This window comes from Amphiprion ocellaris, chromosome 19, assembly GCF_022539595.1.
Source record: "Amphiprion ocellaris isolate individual 3 ecotype Okinawa chromosome 19, ASM2253959v1, whole genome shotgun sequence".
In the NCBI taxonomy this organism is placed as follows: domain Eukaryota; kingdom Metazoa; phylum Chordata; class Actinopteri; family Pomacentridae; genus Amphiprion; species Amphiprion ocellaris.
Genome location: NC_072784.1, coordinates 23,653,938 through 23,669,985, shown reverse-complemented (window position 1 = coordinate 23,669,985; position 16,048 = coordinate 23,653,938). Strand labels below are relative to the sequence as shown.

Here is a 16,048-nt window from a genome sequence, read left to right as displayed (position 1 = left end):
AATTCAACTTTGTTTATGTAGCGCCAATTACAGTTCAAATTGTCTCAAGACGCTTTACAGAACCCATATGCCTGAACCCCCAGAGAAAGCCCTGAGGCGACAGTGGCAAAAAAACTCCCTTTTATTGAGAAGACACCTTGAGCAGAACCTGGCTCTAAACCCAGTACTAAATAGCTAGTATTTACAACATCATACAGTACTTATTGCAATATCACACATCGGGCAAATGTGTAATTATCATGTGTGGCGAGCGGAGGGGTCGGGGATAAACTAGCGTGCTACAATTACTGAATGTAGACACCGGCCAGACAACGCCACCCTGGGACTTTCACCCAGGGAATTATAACCACTACTAACGAGAAGGCAACTCAGGTTCGTTCCACTGATGAGGCAGGAGACATGATTCCAGTGCAAGCAAAAGAACACAAATTTTATTTAGTACCAAAAATACTCAGTTTAAAACCAATTTTTAAAAAAGCAACCATTCACACGAGATCGTTAAATGAAGGGTTTGGGGACTAATCAGAGCCGGGGGCTCTCTGGTGGAGGTTTGGGCCAACGGGCATCACAAGGGAGCCCAGGAAAAATCACCCCACTCACACGTGAACACACACACACACACACACACACACACACACACACACACACACACACACACACACACACACACACACACACACACACACACACACACACACACACACACACACACACACACACACACACACACACACACACACACCTGAGTGAAGAAATAAAAAAAAACAACCAGGGGATGAGCAGCACGCCACACAGGAAGGGGTTCCCACCACCCGAAGACACCAATCCCACCACCGGAGGCCCACAGCTTCTGCAAACCAGAAAGGGAAGGGAACAGTTATTAACAGGGTTCCATCAATCAGTTAACAAACTAACAATTACAAGCACTTAAGAAAACTACTTAACATAATAGAAAAAACAAGTCTATCAAAACTGAAACATTCAATTAACAAACTGATGAATAAACATCAACTTATACTGCAACAAAATCCACTGATAATACAAAACGACAAATCAAGTGCAGTCACGTGACACAAATCCTAAAATCAGACAAAGAAAATACCTAACAAACACAAATGGCCACGTGACTGCAGTAAATACTCAAAGAAAACAAGGAGAAAAGAGAGAAAATTAAACCTTATTTTCACGGACGGAACCACTCCGGGGGCCGGCGGCGGAACCACTCCGGGGGCCGGCGGCGAAGGAGGCAGAACCCCTCGGGAGGCCGGCGGCGAAGGAGGCGGAACCCCTCGGGAGGCCGGCGGCGGCGGACGAGACGAGGACCCTCGGGAGGCCGGCGGCGGCGGACGAGACGAGGACCCTCGGGAGGCCGGGCTGGAGGCCGGCCTGGGAACCGGATCAGGTGAAGGCGGGACCCCTCTGGAGGCCCAGGAGCAGGGGTGGCCACTGCAGACGGAGACTCAGGAGCCGGGGGTTTGTCAGCTGACACAGTCACAGTCCTTTGGCTGGGGGGTTGGTCAGCAGACTGAGGCTGAACAGTCACTGGGCCTGGGATGCTGTCAGCTGACACGGGCTCAACAGTCTCTGGGCCGGGGAGGCCGTCAGCTGACACGGGCTCAACAGTCTCTGGGCCGGGGGTGCCGTCAGCCGACACGGGCTCTACAGTCTCTGGGCCGGGGGTGCCGTCAGCTGACACGGGCTCTACAGTCTCTGGGCCGGGGGTGCCGTCAGCTGACCTGGGCTCTACAGTCTCTCGGCCGGGGGGTTGGTCAGCTGACCCGGGCTCTACAGTCTCTCGGCCGGGGGGTTGGTCAGCTGACCCAGGCTCTACAGTCTCTCGCCTGGGGGGTTGGTCAGCTGACCCAGGCTTTACAGTCTCTGGGCCGGGGGGTTGGTCAGCTGACCAAGGCTCTACAGTCTCTCGGCCGGGGAGTTGGTCAGCTGACCCAGGCTCTACAGTCTCTCGGCCAGGGGGTTGGTCAGCTGACCCAGGCTGGTTCGAGGCGGCGGCGTCGACCCCCTCAGAGACGGGTGAGGCGGCGGCGCCGACCCCCTCGGGGACGGGTGAGGCGGCGGCGTCGACCCCCTCGGGGACGTGTGAGGCGGCGTCGTCGACCCCCTCGGGGACGGGTGAGGCGGCGTCGACAGCGTCGACCCTCTCGGGGACGGGTGAGGCGGCGCCGACAGCGTCGATCCCCTCGGGGACGGGTGAGGCGGCGTCGACAGCGCCGATCCCCTCTGGGACGGGTGAGGCGGCGTCGACAGCATCGTCGACCCCCTCGGAGATGGTCAGGAGATGGGGCTCGGCAGCGGAACCTCAGCGGGGCTCAGCAGCGGGACCTCGGTGGCTGCTGCGGAGCGGCGAGGTCTGGGCGCTGGGGAGTGGCGAGGTCCGGGCGCTGGAGAGCGGTGAGGTCTGGGCGTTGGAGAGCGGTGAGGTCTGGGCGTTGGGGAGCGGCGGGACCTCTGCGGCGCTTGGCGGCAGCGGGACCTCTGCGGCGCTCGGCAGGATCTGGGCGCTGGGGAGTGGTGAGGTCTGGGCACTCAGCGGCGGCGGGACCTCTGCGGCGCTCGGTGGCGGCGGGACCTCTGCGGCGCTCGGCGGCGGCAAGGTCTGGGGTCTCCTGGAACCTCTCTTACTTCTGGAAGACCTTCTGGAGGGTGGCTCGTCAGAGCGCTGGGGTCTGGCAGGTGGACTAGCAGGCAAGTGGCTAGCAGATGGACTAGCAGGCTGAGTGCCGGTAGGATATGTGGCTGAGGTAGGATGGGTAACGAAAGGCAAGGGAGAGTTCAGGAACTCTAAAACGTAATCAGGCAGGTGGCCAGTGCATCTGGGAGGCCGCCCTGCGACCCAAAGACACTAATTCGTCTTTGAACTCCTGATCCTGAGCCTTCATCCACAAACCCCACAACTCGAGCTGGAAGTCGAAATACTCATTGTATTCCTTACTAGAAAAAAAAATGTCTAGGGGATATGGTGAAGGGTCAGAGCCAGTCTGTGAGCCTGCTGGTTCAATTTTGGTCGGACCATGCTGTTGCATTTTCCTGCTGAGCTCATGTCTTGGCCGGATGGTACTGTCACGAGGTTCGGGGTGGCTCAGGTGCAGGAAATGAACAGGCAGTCTTTGAATGCAACACAGATTTATTTTCACAGGTTTAAGGACTACAAGCGGAGACTAGGATTTTAACAGGAAACGGAAATTGAGAGCAAAAGGCTCTGAATCTTACAGCGGCACCTAAGGGCCGGGCGGAACTGTAACGAGACAAAATAAAAACTAACTCGCGGTAGGTAACACCTAGGCAAGAAATGTCAATCTCTAGAATACTAAGACTAACTCGAGGATATCTTTACCAGGATAGCGAAAGGGTGACTACAACAGAAGTCCTTCCCAAACTACGGTGCTTCTTTAGCGAGAGCTATAACTAAGGCAGGACTACTCACTCACAGATTATACAAGAATGCTCAGAACTGGTTCACCACAGTAGCAGCCAGGGTTGGAGCAATGTGCTTCGGGCTTGATGGTGGAAGGCCTGAAGCAGCAACAGGTGAGTGGGAAAGGACGCTAGAAGGAGGGAGTCGGCTCAGGTGAGTGTTTCCTTGTCTCTGTGGTGATAACCAGGGTCCAGTGCTGACGGCAAAAACGGCAGGAACTGGTGGGTCCAGCAGGACTGTGTTTTTTTTTATGATCCGGCACTGAGAGCTGGGTCGTGTCTGGTTATATTGTGGACTAGATGAAGCCTGATTGGTTGCATTCCCCCTGTTCATGAGCTAGCTGATTATGGCAGATGGGGAACACCTGTTGCCTCCTCTGCGCTGCTGGGCTGCCCAAAAAGGAAAGAGAAAGGAGAGGGCACTAACTAGGCCTGGCAGCAGCCAGCCTGACACCTCTGATTTAAACTGGAACCAGTTCAGATACTTGCAACTTTATTAATTCACACTGAAGGTTGTTTCTGCTTAATGTAGTTGACAGAGATCATTTCAAATCAATTCAAAGCCTTTATAGTCATTGTATGGCAGCAATTACAGTGGTAACCAGTTATTACAAGAATTACTGTAATTTCCGGGCTATTGAGTGCACCTGAATATAAGCCGCACCCACTTAATTTAAAAAGAAAAAAGTTTTGTACATATATAAGCTGCACCTGACTATAAGCCGCAGGTGTCCACGTTGTAACATGAGATATTTACACAGAAAGATTTTTAAAATTTTTTATTAAATAATGCTTATTTCCAAACAGTGCCTGTAACGCGGCAGTAACACGGCAGTAAAACTCACTGAGTCAGTTCACGCTGCCGACTCCAACGTCTCACCATCGATTCATTGATACCAAGCTTACGTGCAGCAGCTCTATTTCCTTCTTTGACAGGCAGGTCGATTGCCTTTAACTTTAAAGCTGCATCATATGCATTTCTTCGTGTCTTTTCCATGATGAGGGTGTGTGCATGAAGCGCAAAATGACTGATCTGAAGAATTTAGTGTGAGTGCGTTTGATTTAATTCGAAGTGTCATTGTTCCACTGTGACCTGTTCGGTAATTTCATTGATCTGATGTGACGAGGCTAAATGTACTGACGGCATGAAGCTCGCCCGTAAAAATCTACACATTAGCCGCATCATTGTATAAGCCGCAGGGTTCAAAGCATGAGAAAAAAGTAGCAGCTTATAGTCCGGAAAGTACAGTGAGTTTTTATTGCACAAATTAGGTTGTTCACATAGTTTTTGCTCAGTCAGTGATTGGGTTCAGAGCACTGATGGCTCTAAGGAAAAAGCTGTCTCTGAGTCTGTCCAGGTTTTGAGACCTGTAGTACCGGCCAGAGGGCAACAGGTTGAACAGGTGGTGACCAGGGTGAGGTAAATCTCTGACAATGTTTGTGGCCCTGCTGGGGTAGCAAGAGCTGGCAATGCCCTCAAGGGAGAGCAGAGAGCAGCTGGTGATCTTTTGAGCGGTGTCTATTATTCCGCCAAGGAATGCGGTGGAGTGACGATCGGCGTACATTTGTCTGTCTGTGTGCAACATTACTCAAAAACGGAATAACTGATTTGGATTAAATTTTCTGGGAAGGTCAGAAATGACACAAGGACCACCTGATTAGATTTTGGCAGTAATGCAGCTTATAGTCTGGATCCATGGATTTGTGAAAGATTTTATTCATCAGTCGCTTATCCATCAAGATGGAGGTGGAGAGTTTGAGGTGGGAGAGTTTGACAGCCAGAAAGTTCGGGATTATTGTGTTGAAAGCTGAGCTATAGTCAATGAAGAGCATCCTCATGTAATTCCCCTGGTGTTCCAGGTGGCTCAGTGCAGTGTGAAGGGCTATGGCACTGGCCTTCTCAGTGGAGCTCTATAGGCGAACTGGTGTCGGTCAAGTGAGAGGGGAAGTGTGTCTGTGATATGTTTTGCGACCAGCCTCTAAAAGCTCTTCATGATCACAGACGTAAGTGCAACAGGCCTGTAATCATTTAGACTGTCAATGATTGCTTTCTTAGGGATACTAATTATTGTTGCAGATTTCAGGTAGGAGAGGATGATGGCTTGTGTCAGGGAACAGTTAAAAATCCTAGTGAAGACCCCCGTCAGTTAATCTGCACTGACTTTGAGTGTGGCCTTCTGGGGTTAACAGTCCTCAGCACATGTCTCACGTCAGGTTCTTGAAGCATGAGTGTGCTGCTGCTGGAGGGTGGTGGGTGTGGTGTGACTGTTTTGGGCCTTTCAGCCTCAAAGTGGGCAACGAAATGGTTTACTTCCTTTGCCAGCAAAGCGTCAGCATTAACAGTCACCTGGTTGTTGTTCTTGTAGTTGGCATCCCCAACTACAAGAACAACAACCAATGATACAGTGCTGTATTCCCTGCAACATCTTTCTAGGGTTATTTTCAGTGAAGTGCTCCTCAATTTTCCTTTTGTAGGCTGTCTAGGCCCCTTCAATGCCTCTCTTTAGGTCAGCTTTGGCTGCGCTGTATAGGGACTTGTCACCTGAACTGAAGGCGGTGTTATGGCGTTTGAGGAGTGCCTGTATTTCACTGGTCATCCGGGCTTTTTGGTTGGGGAAAACCTGGATCCGTTTGGTTGCTGTAACAGTGTCGTCACAGTTTTTGATATAGGACAGTAGTATCTGTATATTCCTGAAGGTTCTGGTGTTCAAATAAGTCCCAAAGTGTTTGTGAAAAACAGTACGGCAGCTGAGAGAGAGCATCCACGTTGTTATAGTCTTTGTTTGTGACTTTGCATGTACTGTGTATGAGGGGGTGAGGGACAGGCAGAGGTGGTCAGATCCAGCCAGGTGGGTGAGCCATGGAGGATTAATTAATATGCTTGCTGTAGTTAATTATCATCATCTGGAGGTGGGCTACAATAATCTGGCTATTACTCAATCAAGCAAATCTGCAAGCTAAGAGTTGATTTTTCAGCAGCTGTCATGATATAAAAGTGGTCGTTTGTACTGCTTAATGAGTTCAAGTTCAAACATAGTTCGTGTCTCACAGTTTAGCAAGTTAACAAGAGCTTTGCTGTGCAAATCAAAAGAGTAGAAATGTTTATAATGTCAAACAATAAAACATTATAAAGCAAATTTTTGTAAGTTAAAGTTTGTCACGTTAAACTATTTAAATGATTCACAGTCAGTACTCACATTGTGGTCATTTTCCATCATGGCGATAAATGCTGCTACTTTGGCACCAACTCAGCAGGTAACACAAACCCTAGAAGAAGCATTGCAGCCCTAGAAGTGCAGTCCTATTGGTCGGGCAGGCGGAGAGGCGGAGATGCTCTGAGGTCGCGAGATTCAGCGAGAGTGGCAAAATTCAACATGGCGGCTCCCAGCTGCTAGATGAGACGTAAACAAATCGCCGTTATCTCGACGTATTTGTATTAAAAAAAATAAATATAAAAACAACAACCTAACTAAATAGCCTGCTCAAGATCGGAAATGGTAGTGCTCACAGTGGAGGACCTTGAGAACTTTATTGACGACTACTCCGTCCAGTGCACGATGGAAGACGCCAACCCGAGCAAGAGGAAGAAGGCAGACTCCTCGACGGACACACAAGACTTGGAGGTCACGGATATCCAGGTAAGTGTTCTCGAGTCTATTAATAAGAAGCTCGATATTCTTAGTTTGCTTCACCAGGAGATAAAAGACCTGAAAGCAAGCCTGGAGTTCACCCACCAGCAGATAGAGGATCTGCAGAGGGACAACACCGAACTCCGGTCCACGCTGACAGCGGTCACTTCAGAGGTGAATACACTTAAAAAAGAAAACAAAACCCTGAAGGAGACCGTCCTGGACATCCAGTCGAGGAGCATGCGGGACAACCTGATCTTTTCAGGTATCCCTGAGTCCACACCGGATAACCCAGAGGCTCTTGTTAAAAACTTTATGGTGTCGGCACTTAAAATCCCTGCGGAAACGGTTAAAAACATCACTTTCCACCGCGCCCACCGGCTCGGACCCCTAAGAGGAAACCGACACTGTCCTATCATTGCAAAGTTCGAGCACTTCCAGCAGAAAGTGCTCGTAAGAAGCAAAGGACGGGAGCTGAAAGGCACGTCGTTCGGGATGAACGACCAGTTTCCCAGGGAAATCAACGAGAGGCGCAAAGTATTATACCCCATCATGAAAGAACACAGACAGAAAGGTAAACGGACTGCACTGGTTGTGGACAAACTATACATAGATGGGCAGCTATTTCAGGAACCCTCCATTACCCCCTGGCTCTTCTAAAAAAAAAAAAAAAAGAAAAAAAAAACTGGCTTAAACGTTTAATATATCACTTAGTCATGTATGTTAGAAAATGTTATAAAAAAAAATCTCACAGGTGTAAACGTCTCACTCTCCTAATATACACTCCCCACTGGAGAACCCCCTCCTCCTTCTACCTTTCTCTCTCTCCCTCTCTATATGTCTCCCTTTAGCCCTCTCCCCCCTCACACACTCACCCCCCACACTCACTCACACTCCATGTACCCCCCATGTTTATTGTGCTTGTAAGTTTTATAATGTGTTTGTTGATAGTTTTTCAGGCAATGATGTGCTATTATATAATGTATATATAGATCCTGACCTGCTGTATGCATCTCTCTCCAACACTCACAGCTCACAGACAGCAACAGACAGCTCACAAGGATACACACAGATGTTATATTATATTGCTACATACTCAGTGACAGAACATCTTTTCTCTCTATGTTCAAGTTTAATATCGTAGCCTGGAATGTTCATGGCATACGCTCACAAACAAAAAGAGTTAAAATCATGGACTATGTCTCTAAATTAAAAGCAGATATTTTGCTCCTCCAAGAAACGCATTTACTACAGTCGGAAGAAAAATGCTTATCAGACTCGAATTATAGTATTATCTTTTCATCTAGTTATAACAGCAGACAAAGAGGGGTCTCCATTCTAGTCCATAAGAGAGTACCATTCACTTTAAACAGTACAGTAACGGACTCAGAGGGCAGATATATTATTGTCCAGGCTACAATCTTTAATAAATTATATTCTATTGCAAATCTCTATGCTCCGAATAATGAAGATCCAGCCTTCTTTCACACTGTTTTCTCTCACTTAGCAGACTTATCTGCTAACTCAACAACTATTATCGGTGGTGACTTCAACATAGTTTTAAACCCTTCAGTAGATCGATCTAATAGTCCAATACATGTAAAACAATCACAATCAGTTAAAGTTATACATGATTATATGAAAGATTTTGGACTAGACGACGTCTGGAGACTCAAAAACCCAACAAAGAGGGACTATACATTTTTCTCTGCGGTACACAAAACATTTTCAAGAATTGACTTTTTCCTCTTAAATAACTCTATCGCACATAAAGTTACCACTAAAATCCACCCAATCGTTATCAGCGACCATGCACCAATATCTCTCAGCCTGCAAACAGATTCCATCCCTAAACCTCCTCAGACTTGGCGCCTCAACATCTCTCTACTCAAAGACCCAGAATTTGATCGAGTAATAAGGAGTGAGTGGGCAGACTTTCTAAAAAACAATGACTCTATTGACTTATCTCCATCTGTGCTTTGGGAAACTGGAAAGGCCGTAATCAGAGGTAAAATAATATTTACTCCTTACTAATATATACTCCTCATACAAGAAAAAAAAAAGATCTACAAACAGAGAAAGAAATTGAAGAAAAAATTAAACAACTTACAGAGAATTATGCAATAAACCCAAGTGATCAATTATGGTCCGAACTACAAAATGCAAAACTAAACCTCGATAATATCCTATCCAAGAAAACAGAGTTTTTATTACAACAACTAAGATATAATGATTTCAAACACAATAATAAATCAGGAAAATTTCTGGCGAACCAACTCCAGCGCAATAAAGAAAAATCCTTCATAACAGCAATTCAGGATCCCTCAGGAAAACATACTCAGTCACCTCAGGAAATTAACCAGATCTTCTATAATTATTACCAGAGTTTATACTCAGCAGCAGCTAACCCAAACATGGAAGATATTCATAATTTTCTCAACAATTTAAACATGCCCAAACTAACGTCAAATTACAGAGACATATTAGACACACGCCATTGACTATGAAAGAATTACAATGTGCATTAGACAGTATGCCAGCAGGCAAGGCACCTGGTCCTGATGGTTTCCCTGCTGAATTTCTTAAACATTTTTGGTCAATGTTAGCACCCCTTTTTCTTCAGGACAATTGATCCAATTTAAGGTGCTTCACAGAACGCATATAACGCAATATAAACTGTATAAAATGGGCTTCTCTCGCTCAGACACATGTACGCAATGCACCCAAAACATGACGGACACTTACTTTCACGCTCTGTGGCTTTGTACACCCGTCTATCAATTCTGGGTAACGATCACACAGAAACTCTCCGATATTTTGGACTGCGGGATTCCGCATTCCCCGAACGTTTGCCTAATTGGTGATCTAACGCAAACAGCCCTACCAGACATTCATATCCAACCCACACTTGCAGCTATCGCCATCGCCAAAAAAACTATCTTAGTTAACTGGAAAGATAAGAAAGCCCTCAACATCATCCATTGGCTGAACCTCCTCACAGAACACATTTCACTAGAGAGAATATCTGCTATCAGAAAAAACCAATTGGACTCCTTCAAAGAAAAATGGTCTCCATTTATTAAATCAATAAATATTAATCTATAGCCTCTGCTTGTATGTGGGCGTATGCCATTTCCCTCATAAAATTGTAATTATTATTCTGTCTGTGTGTATGGTCTGACTTCTCTCTGCTTTCTTTCAGTTTATTAACCCTCTACCTTTTTAAGTAGGATGGCACCATGGACTTCAAGGCTGTGTGCATGCACTAATGGTGTCTCTTCCCTATTGCTCTTGGGGTCGCTCTCTGGCTCTGCGGGGCCGGCGTGGCTCGGGCCCCTCTGCCTGGGGGTGGGAGTCCCCGGTGTCTCTCCCTTTGAGCCCTGGGTCTGCTGGTTCTGTGCGCTCTCCTGGGGCCTTGGGGGTGGCGGCGGCTGGTCTCTTCTGGGGCGCCCTGGCTGGCCCTGGGGTTTGGGGTGGGTCGGCCCTCCGGTCGCTCCCCTGTCCCTTCCTGCTCTGCTTCCCTCCTCCTCCCTCCTCTCCTGCCTGGCCGCTCGTCCTCGTCCCTCTCCCTCCCCTGGGGGGGCTGGGGGCCCTCCGCTGCCTGGGGGTCTGGCATGGGGGCCGGGTGGTCTCTCTGGGGGGGTGGCTCTGGCTCATCCGGGCACAGGCCTTGGTACTTGCCTGTGTGCCGCCACTGGAGATTAGTTTCTGCTGGCTGGGGGCTTATGTCCGGGCCTGGTGCTGTCCTGGGGAGTAGTGGGGTGGGTGGGGTCTCGGGGGTGCCGCGGGGTGGGCGCCCTGCATCCTGGACGTGCCGGCTCCGGGGTGGGCGTGGGTGCTCGTGGCCCTCGCTCCCTGGTGGTGCGGCCTGGTCCTCCCTCCGGGGTGGGGTGCTGCATGCGGCTGGCCCGTGGTGGGGCTGCGGCGTCTGCTGGGGCGCTGGTCTAGCGCTGCGACTTCTGGGGGTTTTGGTGCTGGCTGGGCCGGTCGGGTTCGGGTGGACCCACCTCGGCCTCTTGCCTCTGGGCTCTGGGGGCCCTCTGCATCAGTACCAGTGGTCTTACTACCTGTCTCCCCCGCTGCTCTGTCCTCATGGGCCGGATCCACACCAGACTGCCTCTTACTGTGCACTTCACATACTTCACACATCACTGTATATAGTTACTCTTAGGCACATATAGGGACACGACAGTTAGGGCCCTGAGAGCAGGTGGGGGCAGGAATGATGGGCTCTGTGGTGGGGCGGATGGCAGGGCTCTACAGCCTTGTCTCTTCCCCATCACCCTCTTGTTTGCCTCCCCTGCTCTCTAATTTCTTTTTAATGCACCACACACACTCACACCTTGGGGGTAGGTCTGGGACGGCTCGGGGAACTTGGGTCAGGGTAGGCTGCAGAGTAGCCATCCTCTGTGGTCCTCTGGCCTGCCCCCTGGACGCCTCGCCCAGCCTCCCCACTTTTAATGCACCACATGACACTCAGGGTTACACTACCACGGTGCAGGGATAATTTCTCCAGTCTGGGATCGGGAGACATATTAATAGGGAGTAATGGGGGGGATTTCACCAATATGGCCTCACTGGTGGGACCCGGCCCCCTTATGGCTATGGGGTGGCGGGGGTGGACTATCATCCGTGTTGCTGTGGCCGGGGGGTCCCCGGGACCTGGGGGCTGTGGTCGGGGGGGGTTCTCCTGCGTGCCCGACGGGTCCAGGCTGGTGCGATGGCTCTTGGTGGGCTGCGGGGGCTGGATTGGCCGTCCTGGTGGGCGCTGTGGCTGTACTGTGGGCTGGCGGCATGTGGTGGCTCTGTCCTGGTGGGTTGTCAGGGCGCATTGCGGGGTGTGGGGGCCCTGGGTGTACTGCGCTCACCTGGGGCCTGGTGCGGGGGGTATGCGGAGTGCCTCCCTGTTGGCGTCGCCGGGTCCCACCACACTGTCCATTTTTACCATCTGGACTTGCATCGGGTCCCGGCTCCGATTTCCTCTGACCGGCTCCCGGTGGCGGCCTGCCTTGTGATGGGCTGGTTGCCGCCCCTTCGGTTGGCCACACATCACTGAGGTGTAGCACTGCCCTCCCTGGCTTATAATAGGGAATTCTAATAAAGAAGGTCTGCTTAGCTTTCAGGGAGGGCTGGTGATGGTCACACACATGCACTAAATATTAAAATATTTGGCTGCAAGACTAAAATATGCATCGATCTCATACAATGTTGACTCCCCTTTTGTGGAGTTAAACAATGAGAACAAATGCAGACAAAAAAAAAAAAAAAAAAAAAAAAAAAAGATTCACAGTCAGTACTTACATTGTGGTCATTTTCCATCATGGCGATAAATGCTGATACTTTGGCACCAACTCAGCAGGTAACACAAACCCTAGAAGAAGCATTGCAGCCCTAGAAGTGCAGTCCTATTGGTGTGGTCCTGAAAGTGCAGCCTCCGGCTCTGTAGACATACTTACTGGGGTCAAAATGAAAGTGAAATACTCCTTGAGAAAACCTTTTCAACTCTAAGTATATTTTGATTTTGAAATTATCCTTTAAAACTGTAAGTTGTACTTTGGCCTGAAGTCTTCAATACAATCAAATACTAATATTTCTAACAACTTTCTACCCCCCCTTAGTTTAGTTTTGTAAATTCTGTTTAGTTTTGGTAGCCTTCCTTTTTTATATTTATAGTGTTTTTTGTCGAGTTTTGAGTTGTTTGGTTTAGTTCTGTCCTCTCAGTTCAGTTTTCCATTGATGTATTGGTTTAGTTTTTGGGTTAAATAAATCTCTGACCTTTATTCACCTGTCTGCCAGTTTCTGTGTGCCTGCGCTTGGGTTCTCTGACCCCTTCCCGTAACAGCCATGTACACTTTCTGTAATTTTACGAACACTTGTGAAGCAGAATTATACATTAGATTTTTTACAGTATTCTCACAACATTTCTGACTGCTTGTATTGTTCCAGTATAGACATGTCACTGAAGTGACAAACAACATTTACATTCCATAAAAACCATAATAAACCTGAAACAATTTACTTTATGCACCATCCTTACCATCTGCTGACCTTAACAACAGATTGCATTCTGATCAGCTAATTCTGTTTCCCAGCAGGTTTTATAGTGTTTTATACTGTGCATTTCTTTGGCAAAAGTGTTTTCAGCTTTGACTTGTTGTGTCTTAATTGTGACAGCAGTGTTGGAACAGTGTCCCAATTCTGCTTCCTAGTGTTCACTTTTTGAAAAATGTGTGCTATGAGCGGGCTACACAGTGGCGTAGTGGTTAGCACTTTCGCCTTGCAGCAAGAAGGTCCCTGGTTCGCGTCCCGGCTTTCCTGGGATCTTTCTGCATGGAGTTTGCATGTTCTCCCTGTGCATGCGTGGGTTTTCTCCGGGTACTCCGGCTTCCTCCCACAGTCCAAAAATATGCTGAGGTTAATTGATTATTCTAAATTGCCCGTAGGTGTGAATGTGAGAGTGCTTGTTCGTCTTTGTATGTGGCCCTGCGACAGACTGGCGACCTGTCTAGGGTGTCCCCTGCCTTCGCCCGAGTCAGCTGGGATAGGCTCCAGCCCCCCCCGCGACCCTAGTGAGGATTAAGCGGTGTATAGATAATGGATGGATGGTGGTGCTATGAGCAAATGAGCAAAAAAACGTGTTCAGACTTTTGCAAAAAGAGTGCAAGAGTTTTGGAAATTGTGTGCAAACCATGAATAGTGTCCAAAATTTTGAAAGCAGAGTCCTGTTTTTGAGAAATGTGTGCAGTCAGTTGGTGGCTGTGTGCAGTGAATAGAATTTAGTGTCTTATCAATTGAGAAAAACTGTAATGTAACACAGAAGAGCAGTTTTTTTTTCTCTTCAACAGTGTATGGTCACATAACTGTGTGGAGCTCATGTAACCAGAGTGCTAATGATACATTAGAATTAAAAGAACCAACTTTATTGTCCATCTGAGGCAGTAAAATGTTCTGTGGCCTCAGCCAGGAAAATAAACATTTCCAGATGATTAAAAAATAGGACAAAAACATCACTTTCTTTTGGTCACCATCAATAACACTTTCTGACCATAGCTGATGCTCCAATATTACAGACTGCATCAAAAATATATACTTACTCAGAAAATTTTATTGTAGGATGTCTCCATACAATGGTCTTCAGGTAACCTTGCGCCCGCCACTCTCGACCTTTACCTTCACAGTGCCTCTAAGCTTGCGCAATGTCTGGCCTATAGAACACGTCTAGGACATTCTTTGTGTAAATGGCTGTGATTGTGCAATTCACAAAACAAGAAGGCACACAGCCACCAGTCAGTTAAGTCAGAGATTTACTTTAAAATGACCATTTATGGCCTGGAGCCAACAGGATGCCTTGTACCTTCCAAAGAACCTGATAATGGCCACAAATTGTCAATGGTGAGGACTAACACATCTCTGGAGAAGAAGAGAGGAAATTGCATTCTTTACTGTCATTTCTTGACCTTCTTCTCCTCTTAACACTCAGAACTTTATACAGAGGAACAAACTAATCAGTTTCAAAATGTAACATTTGGTAAATCGAACATCACCGGTGATGACCTCAATATCTGGACTTAATCTATGATGCCAGATCATCAGGACCAATACTGAAAAATGTCTCTCCTCTAAAATGCTTACAGAGAACACATGCACCCGCACGCACACGCACACATGAGGCGAACATCCTCTTATCTAAGTCATCACTATAAAAGACATAGAGACTTTCATACAACACATATATAATTCTAAAATCTCATTTTTCTTATTGTTAACCTCTTAAATTGGAAAAAAAAAAACTTTTGCATGTTTTTGCTTTCCAGCTGGTGCTAAAATAAGTGGAGACTGTTAATTTGTCTATTACACATAGAACAGAGATACAGTATAACAATAACAGATATATAATAATTAGGTCCCACTTCGGCCGGTCCTATGAGAAACCAGTGCTTGCAGCTTCCAAAAGGTTCCGAGGTACGTATTGAATATACACAAACTGGCATTGGGGGAATGAATACGCTATCTCGGTTGCAGTCTGGAAGAAAGTGGTATGACGTTAATTACTCGCAAGAGTGCGGCCTTCAAAGTGAGGTCACGTCCAGCACCCAGGCACCAGTCAGAGTCAGAGGAATGTCGTCTTGGAAAATAGGGCAGCAACTTAACAGAAAAGTTATTAGCTTAAGATAACTCATAATATATTTTACAGGTTAAACAGACATTCTCTAAATATTGATGGCCAGCTAACGCTATGTAACATATCGGTAGCTTCAGTTCATTGGGCCCGGTGCCAACTCAGTGTCGCTAACGCAAGTAAACTATTGATAGCATTAAGCTAATATATACACTCCATGATGTAACTGCTAACTGCATTTTCAGATGAGCTTCTTCCAATATTTTATTTTTTTTTTACATTCAGCCTTTAAAAAGCCATTTTCAACTGGCCATTCAATAAATAGGTTGTTAAAGTAAAATCTGCAGTCAGGTGTCATTTGTTTATGTCACTATGGCTCCCGGAGAGCCTGCCGCTACTGCTGAAAAAAATCCTGGAGAAAACAGCGGTAGATAATAAATGTTTTGAGTTCAGTTCCATCCTGTATTTTGTTGTTTGGGAACTGGAGGTCAATGAAAACAGTTGTTGGTGCATTGATTGACACATGACTTTCTCATCTGGTAAGTGGAATAATTACTGTAGCACATCATCCCTGAGCAGACATGCCGACTTGTCACAATAGGAGAAGAGCACGTAGAATTAACACTGGCTCAGTTCTTTTGAGTGTTCCAGTCAGCCATGACTGTAAACCAGCATACACAGAAGCATTAGGTTTTATTAGTGGAATGCTGTCATTAATTGCTTTCTGTACGGTGACATGTCAAAAATGTCTGACATGAAAAACAGCTTCATAGTGCTACTATGGCAAAAATTCTTGAGATTACCTTTTAAACATGTTTTCTTCCATTAATAGGTTTTAATCCCCAACACATTTTCTGCTTCTCAACCA

The 16,048-nt window shown here is 47.3% G+C and overlaps 1 protein-coding gene across 1 annotated transcript; it reads right to left on the bottom strand.

Moving 5' to 3' along the window:
• Positions 1 to 280: 280 nt before the first annotated feature.
• Positions 281 to 6,029, bottom strand: LOC118470855 (nascent polypeptide-associated complex subunit alpha, muscle-specific form-like). Its single transcript, XM_055005315.1, has 6 exons — positions 5,930 to 6,029; positions 5,595 to 5,811; positions 3,479 to 3,531; positions 2,353 to 2,754; positions 1,177 to 2,316; positions 281 to 850 (listed from the first exon to the last, which is right to left on the bottom strand). The coding sequence occupies exons 1-5, from the start codon at positions 6,027 to 6,029 to the stop codon at positions 1,184 to 1,186; spliced, it is 1,905 nt and encodes a 634-aa protein (XP_054861290.1). The 3' UTR covers positions 281 to 850; positions 1,177 to 1,183.
• Positions 6,030 to 16,048: the final 10,019 nt, after the last annotated feature.